Raw genomic sequence first — 17,323 nt, 5'->3', positions numbered from 1 at the left:
AAATGTTTGTTTTGTCCGCCCGTAGCGTGTTTTCGGGGTGCCACGGCCTGGTACCACCACAAGCTTACTATGAGGCATGCGTGAAGGACGTTTGCGCACAGGCCGGGCACTGCGCCAGCCTGGAGGCCTATGCCACGCAGTGCACCTACCAGGGAGCCTGCCTGGACTGGAGGAGGCACACGGACCATCAATGCGGTAAGATCAAATATTCGACGGGAAAGTACGCTAGTCGTGTCGTTTTCGGGACACCCAACATTGAAAACCGAGAGTTTTTCCTGCTGGCCAGAAACCGCGTGTAGATTTGAACCGCTCCGGCCGCGCCGACATCCGTCACCTTCAGGGTTGAGAGCAATGTTCCCGATCGCGCACCGGCCAGACCTTGTCGGCCTGCCAGAAAAGCTATCGTGCGCACAAAAATAAAGGCTCCAAATTGCCAAATGATTCACGAACCGATTCGGGCAGAATCACAGTGGGTATCTAGACCACTGACGTGTGGGAGAGCTATGAGAATTGGCTAACGATAGAAAATGCACCAGGCAAGAGACTTGTCAAGTTTTTTTAACCTGCTTCAGCCGGCGAGATAAGCAGAGAGAGGACAAGCTACTCGCTCTTTCCATACTCTTTTACTCACTCTGGGTCACCCCCCATCTGCCTCTGTGTTTTATTGCGATCACAAGACATGGAAAAGTACTGGTACGTTGAGACAAAACACAAAAGACAAAAGACCACCCCCCTGGAAAAGTACCAACACCTTTAAACAAAGACAGGAAGACTAAGAGACGCCAAAAGGAACATCAAACTGATTAGAAATACACACCTTGAGCAAATACGTTTAAGCCTACTTTACATCTCTGCAGTGTTTTAAGCGCGGTATTTTCAAGTCAATGTCAGCACGAATTCGAGTAAATGACAACACGCGTGCGTGTGAATTTGAGTTCGGTGGTGGCTAGGGGGGCAGAAGTGATATGGAGGAGTAGCTTTCTAATAAGAATATAGATGTCTCGTATCATTTTTATCATTAGAGAGATAGATACTTTATTCATTTGTTCACTTTAGCTGCAGTTGGAGAGGGGGCGGGGTTCTAAGTGTGCTGCGTGTGTGTAAACCGAAAGAGAGAGAGAGAGAGGAGCGAACCGACATGGCGAATGCAACATAAAAAATGTATTTGAATACATTCGTAATCCTTTAAAGTAATCCTTATTTTAACGAAATGTACCTGTTATTTTTTATCTTGCTGTAACGGAATACGTTTCAGTTTTTATCGTACCCCGTAACGCGGTTATTCCGTTACTCCCCAATTCTGGTCACGATGATGTAACGATGACGTCCCGATACCACTGTTTCTGTGCCCGCAGAACTGAAGTGTCCCGGAAACAAAGTGTACGCGGCGTGCGGCCCCCCGGTGGAGTCCACCTGCAACGACAGGTGAGCAATCATCATAAATTGCAGAATACAAAGCACACCTGTTAAAAGTAGGAGAGGAACTCGATTTTGCTGCCCCTGATTTAAAGCCCCGAGTGTCACGGTTGCCATGGCGCCCAATTGGCCCCGCCCGTTTGTGTCATGGTTGCCGTTGCGCCCAATTGGCCCCGCCTGTGTGGCGCCAGCTGCAGCTTGTTGACAGATTGGCTCCCTGTCAGTATTTAAACTCTGTCCTTTCAGCCCCCTTTTGTCGCTCCGTCTGCGAATCGGCAAGCCCTTTTTCGCCTGTCCTGTTTTTTGCTCCTGTTTCTCTCACGCTACGATCTGTTTTGCTCTCGACCAAGCTGTTCTCCCACCCCGAAGATCCGTTTTTGATCTAGACCACGTCTACTCTCCTCCCCTGGCTTTCAACTTGTCTTTTATGATTCATTAAAAACAAATCATACTCTATGTCACGGACCAGGATAGGAAACAGGAGGCAGAACCCAATCGCGTAACGTTACTCGCAGTTTATTGGGGAGAAGAGGAATGAGCGCACACTCGATCCGGGGATCGTCGGTCGCGGAAGTAGATTGATCGGAACGAGGAAATGGTCAAAATCAAACGGATCGGGGCGAGAACAAAACAGGAGCAAAAAACGCAGGCAAAACGGGGATTCACAGGGCTTGACTTATCACAACTGAGTTTAGCGGACGCTCCGACAAAAGATGACACACAGGAAGTGTTAAAGAAGTCACAGGGAGCAATCTGTCAATGAGTTTCAGCTGGTGTCCATGGGCGGGGGCAACTGAGCGCCGCGGCAACCGTGACAGAACCTGGCGCCACACGGCGGGGACCAATTGGACGCCTTGGCAACCGTGACCCTCTACTTTTGCAGGGTTCGGAACGGATTAGCAAATTTACATGCAAAAAGCGTCTCTACTTACAACGTTTTCAGGTTACGAAGCAAAAAGAGAAACCGACGTAAAAATAAAGGAACAATTTGTCGTCGGGATTTTCGGGTAACCGTCTAGGTGAAGCCTGATTGGCCAACGCTTTGCCCCCCCCAGGTACAACAGGAAGTACCAGGTCCAATCGGTGGGCGCCAAGGAAGGATGCTTTTGTCCGCCGGGTTGGATTTTGTTCAGCAGCGTCCAGGATATTTGCGTCCCTTCCTGCGGTGAGCCAGCAAGACTTTGCCTGTTAACAACTTTCTTTCCTTTAGAATACATTTTATGTTCAGTTATTTTGTCAGTAAATGAATGTTAGTGGGCGGGTCAGAATCCCGTCTTATCCATTGCTAACTGAACAAAACATTAACATTGACGACACGGGATAGATTGGAACACTGACTACCTCTAACTGAACAAAACATGAAAGGTCGGTGGTGGAGACCATATATCCGAAGATTAATGACAACAATAATAGGAGTTCTATGGTGGAAAGAGGAAGAAATCTATTAGGGGCACACTGACTTTAACTCTCAGTGAACAAAACATGAAAGGAAGGCCATCTAGAAAATGTTGGAACATGAGCTAGCTCGAACTGAAAAAACATGAAAGGTCGACGATGGAGACCATATATCCGAATATTAATGACAACAATAATAGGAGTTCTATGATGGGAAGAGCAAGAAATCTAACTGTCAGTTAACAAAACATGAAAGGAAGACAGTCTAGGAAATGTTGGAACATGAGCTAGCACTAACTGAACAAAACATGAAAGGTCGGCAATGGAGACAATAAATTTGAATATTAATGACAACAATAATAGGAGTTCTATGATGGGAAGAGCAAGAAATCTAACTGTCAGTTAACAAAACATGAAAGGAAGACAGTCTAGGAAATGTTGGAACATGAGCTAGCTCTAACTGAACTAAACATGAAAAGTCGGCGATGGAGACCATATATCCCAATAATAATGTGACACTAATAGGAGTTCCATGGTGGGAAGAGCAAGAAAGCTAATGCGGGCACACTGACTCTAACTCTTAGTGAACAAAACATGAAAGTAAGACCATCCAAAAAAATTTGGAACATGAGCTATATTTAACTGAACAAAACATGAAAAGTCGGTGATGGTGACCATATATCTGAATATTAATGGCAGCGATAATAGGAGTTCTATGGTGGAAAGAGCAAGAAATCTAACTGTCAGTGAACAAAACATGAAAGGAAGACAGTCTAGGAAATGTTGTAACATGAGCTAGCTCTAACTGAACTAAACATGAAAAGTCGGCGATGGAGACCATATATCCGAATATTAATGAGACAATAATAGGAGTTCTATGATGGGAAGAGCAAGAAATCTAACTGTCAGTGAACAAAACATGAAAGGAAGACAGTCTAGGAAATGTTGGAACATGAGCTAGCTCGAACTGAACAAAACATGAAAGGTCTGCAATGGAGACAATAAATTTGAATACTAATGACAACGATAATAGGAGTTTTATGGTGGGAAGAGCAAGAAATCTAATGCCGGCACACTGACTTTAACTCTCACTGAACAAAATATGAAAGGAAGATCATCTAGAGGTTTGTTTTCTGTTCCAGACAGTTTTATTGTTGTTGTTTTTGACTCTTTGTGGATGATTTTCTTCTTAAATGCCACCTGTTTTAGAGCAGCTTGCCTTTTCCTGCTTCCTGCGTTTGGGTCCATCCCGAAACCACAACAGGCAGCACGAGGATTATTCATATGAACTATAAGTCTTTGAAACCCCCACACGGTGTCTTGCAATTAGGGCGGCAACAACTCATCGATAACATTGATAGAATTTGATTATTTAAAGTCGATTGCGGTTCACTGATCCGGTCCCCCTGAGAACAGAAAGTTTGGATCTGGGGCCACAGGACAGAAGGGATTTTAACATTCAGGATCAAACTAAACAAAACATGAAAGTAAGCCCCGCCTTCCCTTTCCGCCATTTTCCTTTCCGCCAGATTGCGTGGGCCCGGCCGGGCAACCCAAGCAGGTCGGCGACACCTGGACCAGCGAGTGCCAGACCTGCACCTGCGACGGAGGCTCGCTGGGGGTCGTGTGCCGGCCCCTCCCCTGCCCGCCGCCGCCCCCGGCCCACTTCAGATGCCGGCTGCCCGGTCAGCGCCTTGTACGCCGCCCGCAGGGATGCTGCCCCGCCTGGACTTGCGGTACGTTGGGCTGCGGCCGAGGGGCTACTGGAATAGACCGGGGGCGAGGGGCTATTAGGATAGGCTGCGGCAGAGGGGCTATTGGAATAGGCTGCGGCTGAGGTGCTATTGGAATAGGCTGCGGCCGAGGGGCTATTGGGATAGGCTGCGGCCGAGGGGCTATTGGAATAGGCTGCAGCCGAGGGGCTATTGGGATAGGCTGCGGCTGAGGTGCTATTGGAATAGGCTGCGGCTGAGGGGGTATTGGAATAGGCTGCGGCCCAGGGGCTATTGCACAACAGTAATGTTATGATACAAAAACAGTACATGAGAAATATTACCACAGAAATGAACTACAATAATATAAAATCTATTACGGTATTACTACTAATATTACTACAAAAATACCACTACAGCAACACTACAAATTACTACATATATAAAACAAAAAATCTACAATGCAAATACTACAAAATGACTGCAAAAATACTAAACCTAAGTACTAATTTGGAAATGCCACCCAAAAAAACTACAGAATTTCAACAAAACTCTGAATCCAGAAGTACTAGAAAAGATACAAAATAAACTCCAAAATACAACCACAACAATACAAAAATTCTACTATAGTATAACCACAAATATACTACAGTAATACTACAAAAGTACTTTAGATACACAACAAAAAAATCTACTTTGCAAATACTTTAAAATTACTACAGAAATACCAAAAAAAAAAATACTTCTATGAAAATACTACAAAAGCAGAACTACAGTAATATTATGATACAAAAACACAACTAGATAAATATTACTACAGAAATACTAAAAAATACAACCACAACAATACAAAAATTCTACTATAATATAACTACAAATATACTACAGTAATACTACAAAAGTACTTTAGATACACAACAAAAAAATCTGCTTTGCAAGTACTACAAAATGACTGCAGAAATACAAAAAAAGTACTAATTTGGAAATGCTACCAAAAAAACTACAGAATTTCAACAAAACTCTGAATCCAGAAGTACTAGAAAAGATACTAAATAAAAATGAAAATACTACAAAAACATCACTACAGTAATATAGTGATACAAAAACAGTACTTGAGACATATTACCACAGAAATACTGCAAATGAACTCCAACAATATAAAAAAATCTACTGTGGTATTACTACTAATATGACTACAAAAAAAACTACTACAGCAATACTACAAAATACTACATATACAAAACCAAAAAATCTACAATGCAAATACTACAAAATGACTGCAGAAATACATAAGAAAAATACTCATTTGGAAATGCAACTAAAAAAACTACGGAATTTCAACCAAACTCTGAATCCAGAAGTACTAGAAAAGATACTAAATACAACTCCAGTAATACTTAAAACGAAGAGCTTTAAACAGGGAGCTCGTATACTATTAGCCTTTGATTGTTTGGAATGTAAATTCTCGTTAGATTAAAAACAAAAAATGGGATCCGTCTCCAGGAGGGGCCCCTCGGCCACATTTTGGACCCCGACGTGGCCCCCCACCTATATAGTTGCCCACCCCTGCTGCAGAGCATGAACAGTCAAGAAAACAACGACTACGTGTATTTTGTCGAGTCCATTTTCTGGCATTATCGACTATTTCTATTGGAGATTTTGACCAGGCCCTGATCGCTAACGCGGCTAACGTGGCTAACGCGGCTAACGAGGCTAACAAGGCTAACGATGCTAACGAGGCTAACGCAGCTCATTTTGATGTTTCCCGGCAGAATGTTTCGCAAACTTGTGCCCGCCGCCGCCCAATTGCCCGGCAGGATTCCGTCTGGTCGTGGCCAACACCGCCTGCTGCCACCACTACACCTGCCGTGAGTATTCCGTCTCGCCGTCCCTCGTCCCTTACCGAAGCCCCCGAGGGACAACGTTCCACAAATCCATATTCTGTTTCGTTACACCCGTAGATGTGGAATGGTCTTTTCTGATACAGTGAACACTCTTTGTTGACTGGTCTTCAGAAATTTTTTTTTTTTGAAAAACTGATCCAATGACGTCTGCTTTTGCTGGATTTGACAATGCGCCAGGCAGACGTCGCAATAGCCTGTCTTGTCAACACTTTCTCTGGTTGATTCCGAAACTTTGTGGAATTTTGCCAAAATGTCTTTCGTTTCCTTTTCCTTCTAAGAACTTCTCCTGCACGGCAGTGTGTGTTTTCATCCTCTTCTATTATCTCTTGTTTGGTTTGGATGGCCAAAAAATGTCTCTTCTTCTTCTTTTCTCCTTGTCCTCTTCATGTCTTTGGTGGGGTCCGTTGTGAGGTACCGTACAGTAGACCGTTTACAGAGCGGGACGGGGACACGAAGAGCATGCCGGTATTTTTGCCTTTGTACCCCGAAAGGCCTTTGGAACTTTTGATATTATTTGACATCAATGAGACTTGATGGATTCATGACACGTCGGTTTCAAGTTTGAATTCAATATGTACCAGACAGAACTGGGAACTCGCATTACACACTCCTGACTCCTGTTTTGGCTCCCGTCTGTTTCCCGGCTTCGACCACGTTTTTTGCTCTCCTGTCCCGGCTACTGACCTGCTTCCTGCGTCCAGCGATCACCGGGTGCAACCCTTTCCTTTTTTCTTATAAAACTGAGAGAAACGTAACGCAAGTGGGTCCCGTCTCCGTTCCGGTCCTGACAGTCAACGCATCGTATCGATTCCGCGTCGATAACGATGACAGAATAATGAACTCGATATAGCTTTGAACGTAATTTGATGACTAAACGATTGACTCGTGTCGCGATTTTTCTTCAGGATGTGGATTTTAAAGTTTGTTCTTTGTCTTTTCAGAAGCCAAAGGAGTTTGCGTCCACAACATGACGGAGTACAGGGTAAACGGAATCCCGCTGCCGTCTTTGAAAGCCTCTTCGGTTTCACGCTTCACTTTTTTGGGGGGGTTGCGTTTGCTAGCCGGGCGCTATATTGACGGCGATACCTCCGGCGTGGGGGGCGCCCCCTCCAGGACGGGAGGGTAACGACACGCTAGAGTGCCAAGAGTGTCGCTGCGGCGATGTGACCGACGCCCGAACGGGACTCAACGTCTTGGAGTGCTCGCCCGTCCTCTGCCGCCGAGAATGCCCTCAGGTGAGGTCCTTCTCAAGGGGACCGACCGGCCGAGCGCTCGCTCGTCTTTGTCCTTTTTCAATCGCTCGTTGTTTCTTGACTCGCTCGCGTTTGTTCATTTGGCACTCGCTCGTTCGTGTTCCTTCACTTGCTCGTTCACTTGCTCATATCTGTTCACTCACTAACTCACTCTCTCACTCACTCACTCACTCACTCACTCATGCTCGTTAAGTCATTTGTTCACTTGCTCATGTTTTTTCAGTCATTCGCTCGACCGTTCATGTTCTTTCACTCGCTCATTCATGTTTGTTAGCTCATTTCCTCACTTGCTCGCTCATGCTTGTTCACTCGCTCATTCACACACTCGTGTTCGTTAAGTCATTTGTTCACTTGCTCATACTTGTTCAGTTATTCGCTCGATCGTTCATGCTCTTTCACTCGTTCATTGTTTCTTTACTCGCTTGTGTTCGTTTACTCGGCTCCCGCTCGTTCGTGTTCCTTCACTCTTTCATTCACTGCTCATATCTGTTCACTCACCGCAAACTCGTTCACATTTGTTCACTCACTCACTCACTCACTCACTCACTCACTCATGCTCGTTAAGTCATTTGTTCACCTGCTCATGTTTGTTCAGTCGTTCGCCTGATCGTTCATGTGCTTTCACTCGCTCATTTGTGTTTGTTAGCTCATTTCTTCACTCGCTCGCTCATGCTTGTTCACACACTCACTCACTCACTCACTCACTCACTCACTCATGCTCGTTAAGTCATTCGTTCACTTGCTCATACTTGTTCAGTCATTCGCTCAATCGTTCATGTTGTTTGACTTGCTCATTTATGTTTGTTAACTCATTTCTTCACTCGCTCGCTCCTGCTTGTTCACTGACTCACTCACTCACTCACTCACTCACTCACTCACTCACTCATGCTTGTTAAGTCATCGGTTCACTTGATCATGTTTGTATAGTCAATCGCTCGATGGTTCATGTTCATTCACTTCCTCATTCATGTTTGTTAGCTCAATTTTTCACTCACTCACTCACTCACTTACTCACTCATGCTCGTTAAGTCATGTTTTCACTTGCTCATATTTGTTCAGTCATTTGTTTGATCGTTCATGTTCTTTCACTCGCTCATTCATGTGTGTTAGCTCATTTTTTTCACTCACTCACTCACTCACTCACTCACTCACTCACTCCCTCACCCCTCCTCCCGATTTTAGGGTTTCGGGTACCGCCGTCAGCCGGGACGCTGTTGCGGCAGCTGCGTGCAGACGGCCTGCGTGGCGGTGGCCCCTGACCACAGCCGGCTCCTGGTCACGGTGACACAACCTCCGGACCGTTTTTGTTTCCTCGCCGTGGGGGAGGGGTGTCAAAGGCGCGGCCCGCGGGCCCGGTCCGACCCGGAGAGAAGCGCGCGAGAAAAACGAGCGGCGCCTTTAAATGGGTCCGCTCGGCGCGCAAAGCCGCAGGGGTTGGATTTTTTTCGCTCCTTCCTTCTTTTGTTATTTCTTCTATCTCTCTTTTCTCTCCCTATCTTGATCTCTCTCTCTTTACCCTCTCTTTTCATCTTTCACTCTTACACTTTTCTTCCTCTGTTTGCTCTCTTTGTCTCTGTCCTTTTTTCTATCTTCATCTCTTTTTTCTCTTCATTTCTTTCTTTTTTACTCTCTTTGTCTTTCTATCTCTACTCACTCTATCCCATTGTCTCTTTCTCTTTTTCCATTTTGTCTCTTTTTCTCTCATTCTTCCTTTGTCGCTTTTTGTGCTTCCTACCTCCTTTTCACCCTCTCCTTTTCTCTTTGTCTTTCTTTCTCATTTCTCTTTCTCTGTCTCTTCTTTCTTTCTATCTCTATTTCAATCTCTTATTTTCTCTCTTTGCTTTTCTTTTTCTTCTCACTCACTCTGTCACTCTCTCTCTCTCTCTCTCTTCCATTCTTTGGATTTCTCTATTTCTTATTCTCTCTCTTGCTGTTTCTCTTCGCTTTTTCTCTCGCTTTCCTGAGCTCTCTCTCTTTAACCTCTCTCTTCATCTTTCACTCTTACACTTTTTCTTTCTCTGCTTTCACTTTCTGTCTCAGTCCTTTTTTCTGTCCATATCTCTCTTTTTTCTCTTGATTTCTTTCTTTTTTATCTCTTTTCTCTCTATCGCATTGTCTCTTTCTCTTTTTCCATTTTTGTCTCTTTTTCCTGTATTCTTCCTTTGTCTCTTTTGTGGTTCATACCTCCTTTTCACCCTGTCCTTTTCTTTTTGTCTTTCTTTCTCATTCCTCTTTCTCTGTCTCTTCTTTTTTTCTATCTCTATTTCGATCTCTCATTTTCTTTCTTTGTTTTTCTTTTTCCTCACTCGCGCTTTCACTCTCTTTGTGTCTCTCTGTTTCTCACTCTCTCTCTTTCTCTCTCTCTCTCTCTCTCTCTCTCTCATTCTTTTGGATTTCTTTTTTCTTTCTCTTCCTCTTTGACTGTCTTTCTCTTACTCTAATCCTGTCTTTATTTCTCTCTCTCTCTCCCCCTTTTATTTATTCTACCACTCTGGCCCCCGTGAGGATTTTTTTCTCCGGGCGTGCGTCCCCCGGTCCCGGACGCGTTTGACACCCCCGGGGTTTCCAGGGCGCGACTGGAACCGTCAGGCGTGTTCGCAGGTCAACACGACGTTGGCGTGGCCCGGCGACGCCTGTACTTCCTTCAGGTGCCGAGATGTGGGCGGCTACTTGGTGGCCACGGAAACCAAGACCACCTGCCCCCCCTTCCACCCGCTCGACTGCTACCCGGTGAGTCACGCCATCCGTTCGGGCCCCGTTTCAGAGTTGTTACGAAAGGAACAGAAAAGGGTTTCGTTTCCGTGGTGATCGTGGTCTCGCTTTTCCCTTTAGCGTCAACGGTAAGTCTCGGGACCCAAAGCTAGACAAGTTACCCCGGATTCTGAACAAAGACAGAGAAAGGCATCGTGGGGGGTAGTTCAGCCGATAACAAATCAGCAATTTCGGGAGGCTGTGAAGCAAACCTGTGGGGAGAATATCTCGGTGAGGAGAAATTCAGGGGCCTCGTACTCTGTTGTAGGGGGTCAATGAGCGAAGGGACAACGCAGTAATGCACCATGTCTTTACTACAGTTGATTATTCGCGCTTTTCAGTCATCGTAGCAGATTTTATAAGGCACTCCCCCCAAAATGCACTATTTTGTGATATAGTATTCACATACTATAAAGGCTCTTGGAACTCCAACTCCGCTAAGAGCCAGGGATATGTAAAAACTAAACACATACATTGAAAAATCATAGAAGATGAACACATTTTTGCCACAAATGACAAGTAGGCCCTCAAAGAGCTCTTTTCGTGTTTCTCAAAGGCAAAACGGTGACCGCATGTAGTACCATCGAAGAAATATTCAAACGAGAGTACATCGTTTTGTGAAAAACTTTATCGTGAACAAAAATACTTATAACGACATTTCATACTTAGATGGAGAGATAGATGTCTAGATATAGATGTCAAGATAGATAGATAGATAGAGAGAGAGATGTCTAGATAGATAGATGTATAGATAGATATAGAGATAGATGTCTAGATAGATAGATGTATAGATGGATAGATATAGAGATGGATGTCTAGATAGATAGGTAGATGTCTAGATATAGATGTGTAGATAAATGTCTAGATATAGATGGAAGATGGATAGATATAGATGTCTAGATAGATAGATAGATAGATAGATAATTAGATCCTAAATAGATGTATAGATGGATAGATGTCTAGATAGATAGATGTCTAGATAGATGTCTAGATAGATAAATATCTAGATGGATAGATAGATTTCTAGAAAGATAGAGATAGATAGATAGATATAGAGATAGATATAGAGATAGATGTCTAGATAGATAGATGTCTAGATAGATGTCTAGATAGATAAATATCTAGATGGATAGATAGATTTCTAGAAAGATAGAGATAGATAGATAGATATAGAGATAGATATAGAGATAGATGTCTAGATAGATAGATGTATAGATAGATAGATGTGTAGATAGATAGATGTATAGATGTATAGATAGATTGATAGATAGATAGATAGATGGATAGATGTCTAGATAGATGTGTAGATGTCCAGATATAGATGTGTAGATAAATGTCTAGATATAGATGTGTAGATACATGGAAGATGGATAGATATAGATGTCTAGATAGATATAGATGTCTAGATAGATATAGATGTCTAGATAGATGTATAGATAGATAGATACATGTCTAGATAGATACATGTCTAGATAGATAGATGTCTAGATAGATAGTAAGATGTCTAGATAGATGTCTAGATAGATAAATATCTAGATAGATAGATACCATAGATAGATATAGATGTCTAGATAGATAGATACTTTCTTCATCCCTGTAGGAAAATTCACACTTCCAGCAGTATCCTTTTGTTGAAAAACGAAATAAAAGATATAGAATACTTAGTGGCCCGTGACACAACCAACCGACGACCTCATGAGTTGCCCACACTTTTAATCGTCGATTGAAATCGATATCATCGATTCGTTGTTGCAGCCCTACTAAAAAATATGTTCTTTGTGGAGCGTTCGCTGACGGTCGGTCTTTTCTATTGGCAGGGCAGTGAGACCACCGACGGCTGCTGCCGCTACTGTAAGTTCCTTTCTATTTGGATGATTCTTTTTTTGGGATTCTGTTCCGGTTGTCAAGTGACGGGAAACGACGCCGTTCTTTGTCTCTCAGGTGAGCCGCGTCACCTGTGCCGCGTGGAAACTCGTTTTAGCGTCCTGGAGTTCGACGGCTGCCGCAGCCGCCGGGCCGTCGCCGTGACTTCCTGCGGCGGCGCCTGCCCGAGTCACTCCATGTGAGTCCGAGACCGCCGCGGAAAACGGCGAGCCGCTCTTTTCCACTACGTGCTCTGTAAAACGTGAACGGCGCCCTTCCAGAGAAACGAGTCCATGTTTCTGACAACATGAGTCATAGGATGCAAAACGGGAGCAAAACGGGAGGTTTGACAGTACTTGATTCAATATTGACAGCACATGTGTCAAACGGGCGGCCCGCGGGCCGGATCAGGCCCGCTAGGGAATTGGATCCGGCCCGCTAGACGATTTGAAAGAGAGCTGTAGGTTGAAATAGGTCCACTTGATGTGCCTCTCACATACGCTACACTTGTATTTCTCTCTCACTAATCTCTCTTTCTCTCTCTCTTCCTCCATTTTTCTCTCACTCTCTCTATATCTCTCTCTTTCACTCTTTCTGTCTATTTTTCTCTTTCTTTGTTCCTTTTTGGCTCTTTCTCTCTGTCTTTTAACTTCTTTTGCTCTCTCTTCATTTTTTCCTTTTCTCTCTTGCTTTCCCCTTCTGTCTTTCCCCTTTCTCTCTTTCTCTCCTCTTTTTCTCTCTTTCTATTTCTCTTTGGATTTCATTCTTCCTCTTTCTTTCCCCTTTTCTCACCATTTCTGTTTTTATCTCTTGTTTCTCACACTCTCTCTCTCACTGTCTCTCACTCTCTTTCTCATTTTTGTCCCACCCTCTCTACTTTTCTCTCCCTATCTTTCTCTTATTTCTTGATCCCTCTTTTTCTTTCTCTTTCATCTACTAGTCCGGCCCCCGACCGAATGTTTGTTCTATCGTGTGGCCCCCGAGCTTAAATGAGTTTGACGCCCCTGAGATATGATATACTCAGATTACTTTTTCACCCATGCACCTCAAGTCCTCCATTTTTACATCTGTTTTGAACAGCAGTGAAAGTTTTTGACAAGGCCGGTCGCTGAAGTTTCCTTTAAGGACAATGACGAGCGAATGCAACCAATGACAACAACACAAAAAGTAAACTTCTTGTGGCTTTGTTGCAATCTGGCATTATTCTCTACATCAGGGGTGTCCAACTCATTTGAACTTGGGGGCCACACGATAGAACAAACATTCTGTCGGGGGCCAGACTAGTAGATTCAAGAGAAAGAAAAAGAGGGATAAAGAAATAAGAGAAAGATAGGGAGAGAAAAGAGAGAGAGGGTGGGACAAAGAAAGAGAGAAGGAGAGAGCGTGAGAAACAAAAGAGATAAAGAGTCGTGAGAGAGGGGGGAAAAGAAAGGGAGAGGAAGAAAGAAATCCAAAGAGAAATAGAAAGATAGAAGGACAGAAGGAAAGAAAAGAGGAAAGAAAGCGCAAAGGGTATGAAGAGAGAGAGAGAGAGAGAGTGAGAGAGAGAGAGAGAGAGAGAGAGAAAAGGAAAAGAGAGAGAGAGAGAAATAAATACAAGTACAGTGTCTTTGTTGGAGGCACCTGGCTTTGGCAACATCAAGTTGACATATTTCAACCTGCAGCTTGTTTTTCTCTTGCGCTTCTCTGAGTGTTGTCTCACGGGCCGGATTCAATTACTTAGGGGCCTGATCTGGCCCGCGGGCCGCCTGTTTGACACTTGTGCTCTACATTATAGTGGCTCTGTCATCGTCTAACAATACTAGGCTCACTTATTACGCCATGATTTTTTTTACCCGCGCAGTAATGAATAGGTGCACGACTTTATAATCACCCAGTTAAACGGTCAATCGATTTGAAAGCACGTGATGTAAACAACTTGCCGTAGCTTAAAACTTGAGTTCATATTTCCGATACGTCTTTCAGGTATTCCGCAGCCTCTAACGCCGTCACCCGCCGTTGCCGATGCTGCCGCGAGAGCGCCACCAGCAGGCGGGAGGTGGAACTGACCTGCGGTGACGGATCCACGTTGTGGCACAGCGCCACCGTGGTAGAAGCCTGCAGCTGCCAACCTACGGACTGTGGACAAGCCGACCACGCCCATGTAGAAGGCTGGGGTGGACGTAGCCACGCCCATGAGGAGGGACATGGAGAAGATAGCCCAGCCCCCGGGAAAGGACTGGATGGAGAAAGCCACGCCCACGAGGAGGGACAGGAAATAGAAAGCCACGCCCTTGGGAAGGAACAGGAAGGAGAAAGCCACGCCCACGAGAAAGGACAGGAAGTGGAAAGCCACGCCCCTGGGAAGGGACAGGAAGTAGAAAGCCACGCCCATGTGGAGGGACAGGAAATAGAAAGCCACGCCTTTGGGAAGGAACAGGAAGGAGAAAGCCACGCCCACAAAGAAGGACAGGAAGTGAAAATCCACGCCCCTAGGAAGGGACAGGAAGGAGAAAACCATACCCCTGGGAATAGACAGGGAGGTGATAGTCACGCCCCCGGGAAAGTACAGGAAGGAGAAAGCCACGCCCCGGGGACAGGACAGAAAGGAGAAAACCACCCCCCTGGGAAGGGACAGGGAGGTGATAGCCACGCCCATTGGAAGGGACAAGAAGGAAACAGCTACGCCCATGAGGTGGGACAGGAAGGAGTGAGACACGCCCACGAAGAAGGACAGGAAGTGAAAATCCACACCCCTGGGAATGGAGAGGAAGGAGAAAGCCACGCCCCGGGGACAGGACGGGAAGGAGAAAACCACACCCCTGGGAAGGGACAGGGAGGAGGTGATAGCCACGACCATGAGGTGGGACAGGAAGCAGAGAGACACGCCCCCGGGAAAGGACAGGAAGGAGAAAGCCACGCCCCTGGGACAGGACAGAAAGGAGAAGAACACACCGTTGGGAAGGGACAGGGAGGTGATAGCCACGCCCCCGGGAAAGGACAGGAAAGAGAAAGCCACGCCCTTGAGAAAGGACAGGGAGGGGATAGCCACGCCCACGAAGTGGGACAGGAAGCAGAGAGCCACGCCCCTGGGAAGGGACAGGGAGGTGATAGCCACGCCCGCGGGAAAGGACAGGAAGGAGAAAGCCGCGCCCCTGGGACAGGACAGAAAGGAGAAGAACCCACCCCCGGGAAAGGACAGGAAGGAGAAAGCCACGCCCTTGAGAAGGGACAGAGAGGGGATAGCCACGCCCATGGAGTGGGACAGGAAGCAGAGAGCCACGCCCCTGGGAACGGGCAGAAAGGAGAAAACCACACCCCTGGGATAGGACAGGGAGGTGATAGCCACGCCCATAGGAAGGGACAAGAAAGACAGAGCCACGCCCCGGGGAGGGGACGGATGAAATAGTCAAATCCCATCAGGGGCCTGGCCACGCCCTCAAAGAGGGTCACAAATCAACACACAAGCTTCTTTGCAATTTCAGAAAAATGAATAAAAAGAAAAGTGCAGTTCCAAGACCTGTTTTCTTCCTTTTCTCGCTTTTTAAGTCAAAAGAAGAAAGATTAAAGATCGAATCCTAGAATAATAAAGAAGATGCGCACGGTGCACGTCGAGACGCCAAAGCATCAGGAGATAAAGCGCTGGTCTTAGCACCGAGAGGTCGCAGGTTCGATTCCCAGCTCCCTGGAGTTTAACCTTAAAGTGTCTTTAGACAAGACAGCGAACCCCTGGTGGCCCTAATAAGATGGTGGGTGAATGTTGGAAGTGTGAAGTACATTGTAAATTGAGCTGGCAAGTCTTCAGTGACATGGAAAGCGCTATAGAAATGCAGTCCATTGACCGTTTTTAGCAGGAGCTTTAGAAAACGAGACTAGAAACCAAATGGAGACTCGAATTCTGAAATGATAGATGGATAGATAGATATTGGATAGAAAAAAACACAAAGGGGTTAGTACGTCCAAAATTCAAAAAAAAAACAAAAAACCTTAGTATGTCGAAAATGTCGAAAAAGTATGTCCGAAATTTAAAAAAAAAAAAAAAAACCTTAGTATGTCGAAAATGTCGAAAAAGTATGTCCAAAATGTAAAAAAACACAAAGGGGTTAGTTCGTCCAAAATGTAAAAAAAAAAACAAAAAGGGGTTAGTACGTCCAAAATTTGCAAAAAACACAAAGGGGTTAGTTAGTACGTCCAAAATGTAAAAAAAAAAAAAAGGGGGTTAGTATATCCAAAATTTGCAAAAAACACAAAGGGGTTAGTATGCCGAAAATGTCAAAAAAACACAAAGGGGTTAGTATGTCCAAAATGTAAAAAAAAAAAAAGGGGGTTAGTATATCCAAAATTTGCAAAAAACACAAAGGGGTTAGTACGTCCAAAATTTGCAAAAAACACAAAGGGGTTAGTATGTCCAAAATGTAAAAAAAAAACAAAAAACAGGGGTTAGTATGTCAAAAATTTGCAAAAAACACAAAGGGGTTAGTTAGTACGTCCAAAATGTAAAAAAAAAACAAAAAGGGGGTTAGTACGTCCAAAATTTGCAAAAAACACAAAGGGGTTAGTACGTCCAAAATTTGCAAAAAACACAAAGGGGTTAGTATGTCCAAAATGTAAAAAAAAAACAAAAAAAAACAGGGGTTAGTATGTCGAAAATGTCAAAAAAACACAAAGGGGTTAGTAAGTCCAAAATGTAAAAAAAAAGGGGGTTAGTAGATCCAAAATTTGCAAAAAACACAAAGGGGTTAGTTAGTATGTCCAAAATGTAAAAAAAAACCAAAAAGGGGTTAGTACGTCCAAAATTTGCAAAAAAACACAAAGGAGTTAGTACGTCCAAAATGTAAAAAAAAACCAAAAATAAAACAGGGGTTAGTATGTCGAAAATGTCAAAAAAACACAAAGGGGTTAGTATGTCCAAAATTTGCAAAAAACACAAAGGGGTTAGTATGTCCAAAATGTAAAAAAAAAAAGGGGGTTAGTATATCCAAAATTTGCAAAAAACACAAAGGGGTTAGTATGTCGAAAATGTCAAAAAAACACATAGGGGTTAGTAAGT

General features: G+C 44.4%; 2 protein-coding genes across 2 annotated transcripts; both read left to right on the top strand.

Annotated features, from left to right (window-relative positions):
- Positions 1-2: 2 nt before the first annotated feature.
- On the top strand, positions 3-10,488 carry LOC148366599 (intestinal mucin-like protein). The gene is made up of 9 exons (XM_088333321.1): positions 3-195; positions 1,356-1,425; positions 2,472-2,581; positions 4,341-4,547; positions 6,296-6,391; positions 7,369-7,409; positions 7,489-7,662; positions 8,863-8,980; positions 10,250-10,488. The coding sequence occupies exons 1-9, from the start codon at positions 3-5 to the stop codon at positions 10,486-10,488; spliced, it is 1,248 nt and encodes a 415-aa protein (XP_088189447.1).
- A 1,712-nt stretch (positions 10,489-12,200) lies between these two features.
- Positions 12,201-15,682, top strand: LOC148366598 (uncharacterized). Its single transcript, XM_088333320.1, has 3 exons — positions 12,201-12,282; positions 12,373-12,493; positions 14,260-15,682. Exons 1-3 carry the CDS (start codon positions 12,201-12,203, stop codon positions 15,680-15,682), a joined length of 1,626 nt encoding a protein of 541 aa, XP_088189446.1.
- Positions 15,683-17,323: the final 1,641 nt, after the last annotated feature.

Source organism: Urocampus carinirostris, chromosome 4, assembly GCF_059441175.1.
Source record: "Urocampus carinirostris isolate Australia breed hairy pipefish chromosome 4, RoL_Ucar_1.0, whole genome shotgun sequence".
Classification (NCBI taxonomy): Eukaryota; Metazoa; Chordata; class Actinopteri; order Syngnathiformes; family Syngnathidae; genus Urocampus; species Urocampus carinirostris.
The sequence above is the reverse complement of the archived record's forward strand: the minus strand, read 5'-3'. Positions and strand labels throughout refer to the sequence as shown.

Excerpts from the sequence above, each read along its gene's own strand:
- LOC148366599 (XM_088333321.1), top strand. The coding sequence starts at position 3 with ATGTTTGTTTTGTCCGCCCGTAGCGTGTTTTCGGGGTGCCACGGCCTG. Across the intron at positions 196-1,355 it reads GCACACGGACCATCAATGCG|AACTGAAGTGTCCCGGAAAC; the intron begins GTAAGATCAAAT and ends CTGTGCCCGCAG. Across the intron at positions 1,426-2,471 it reads GAGTCCACCTGCAACGACAG|GTACAACAGGAAGTACCAGG; the intron begins GTGAGCAATCAT and ends TGCCCCCCCCAG.
- LOC148366598 (XM_088333320.1), top strand. The coding sequence starts at position 12,201 with ATGTTCTTTGTGGAGCGTTCGCTGACGGTCGGTCTTTTCTATTGGCAG. Across the intron at positions 12,283-12,372 it reads CGACGGCTGCTGCCGCTACT|GTGAGCCGCGTCACCTGTGC; the intron begins GTAAGTTCCTTT and ends TTTGTCTCTCAG. Across the intron at positions 12,494-14,259 it reads GCCTGCCCGAGTCACTCCAT|GTATTCCGCAGCCTCTAACG; the intron begins GTGAGTCCGAGA and ends TACGTCTTTCAG.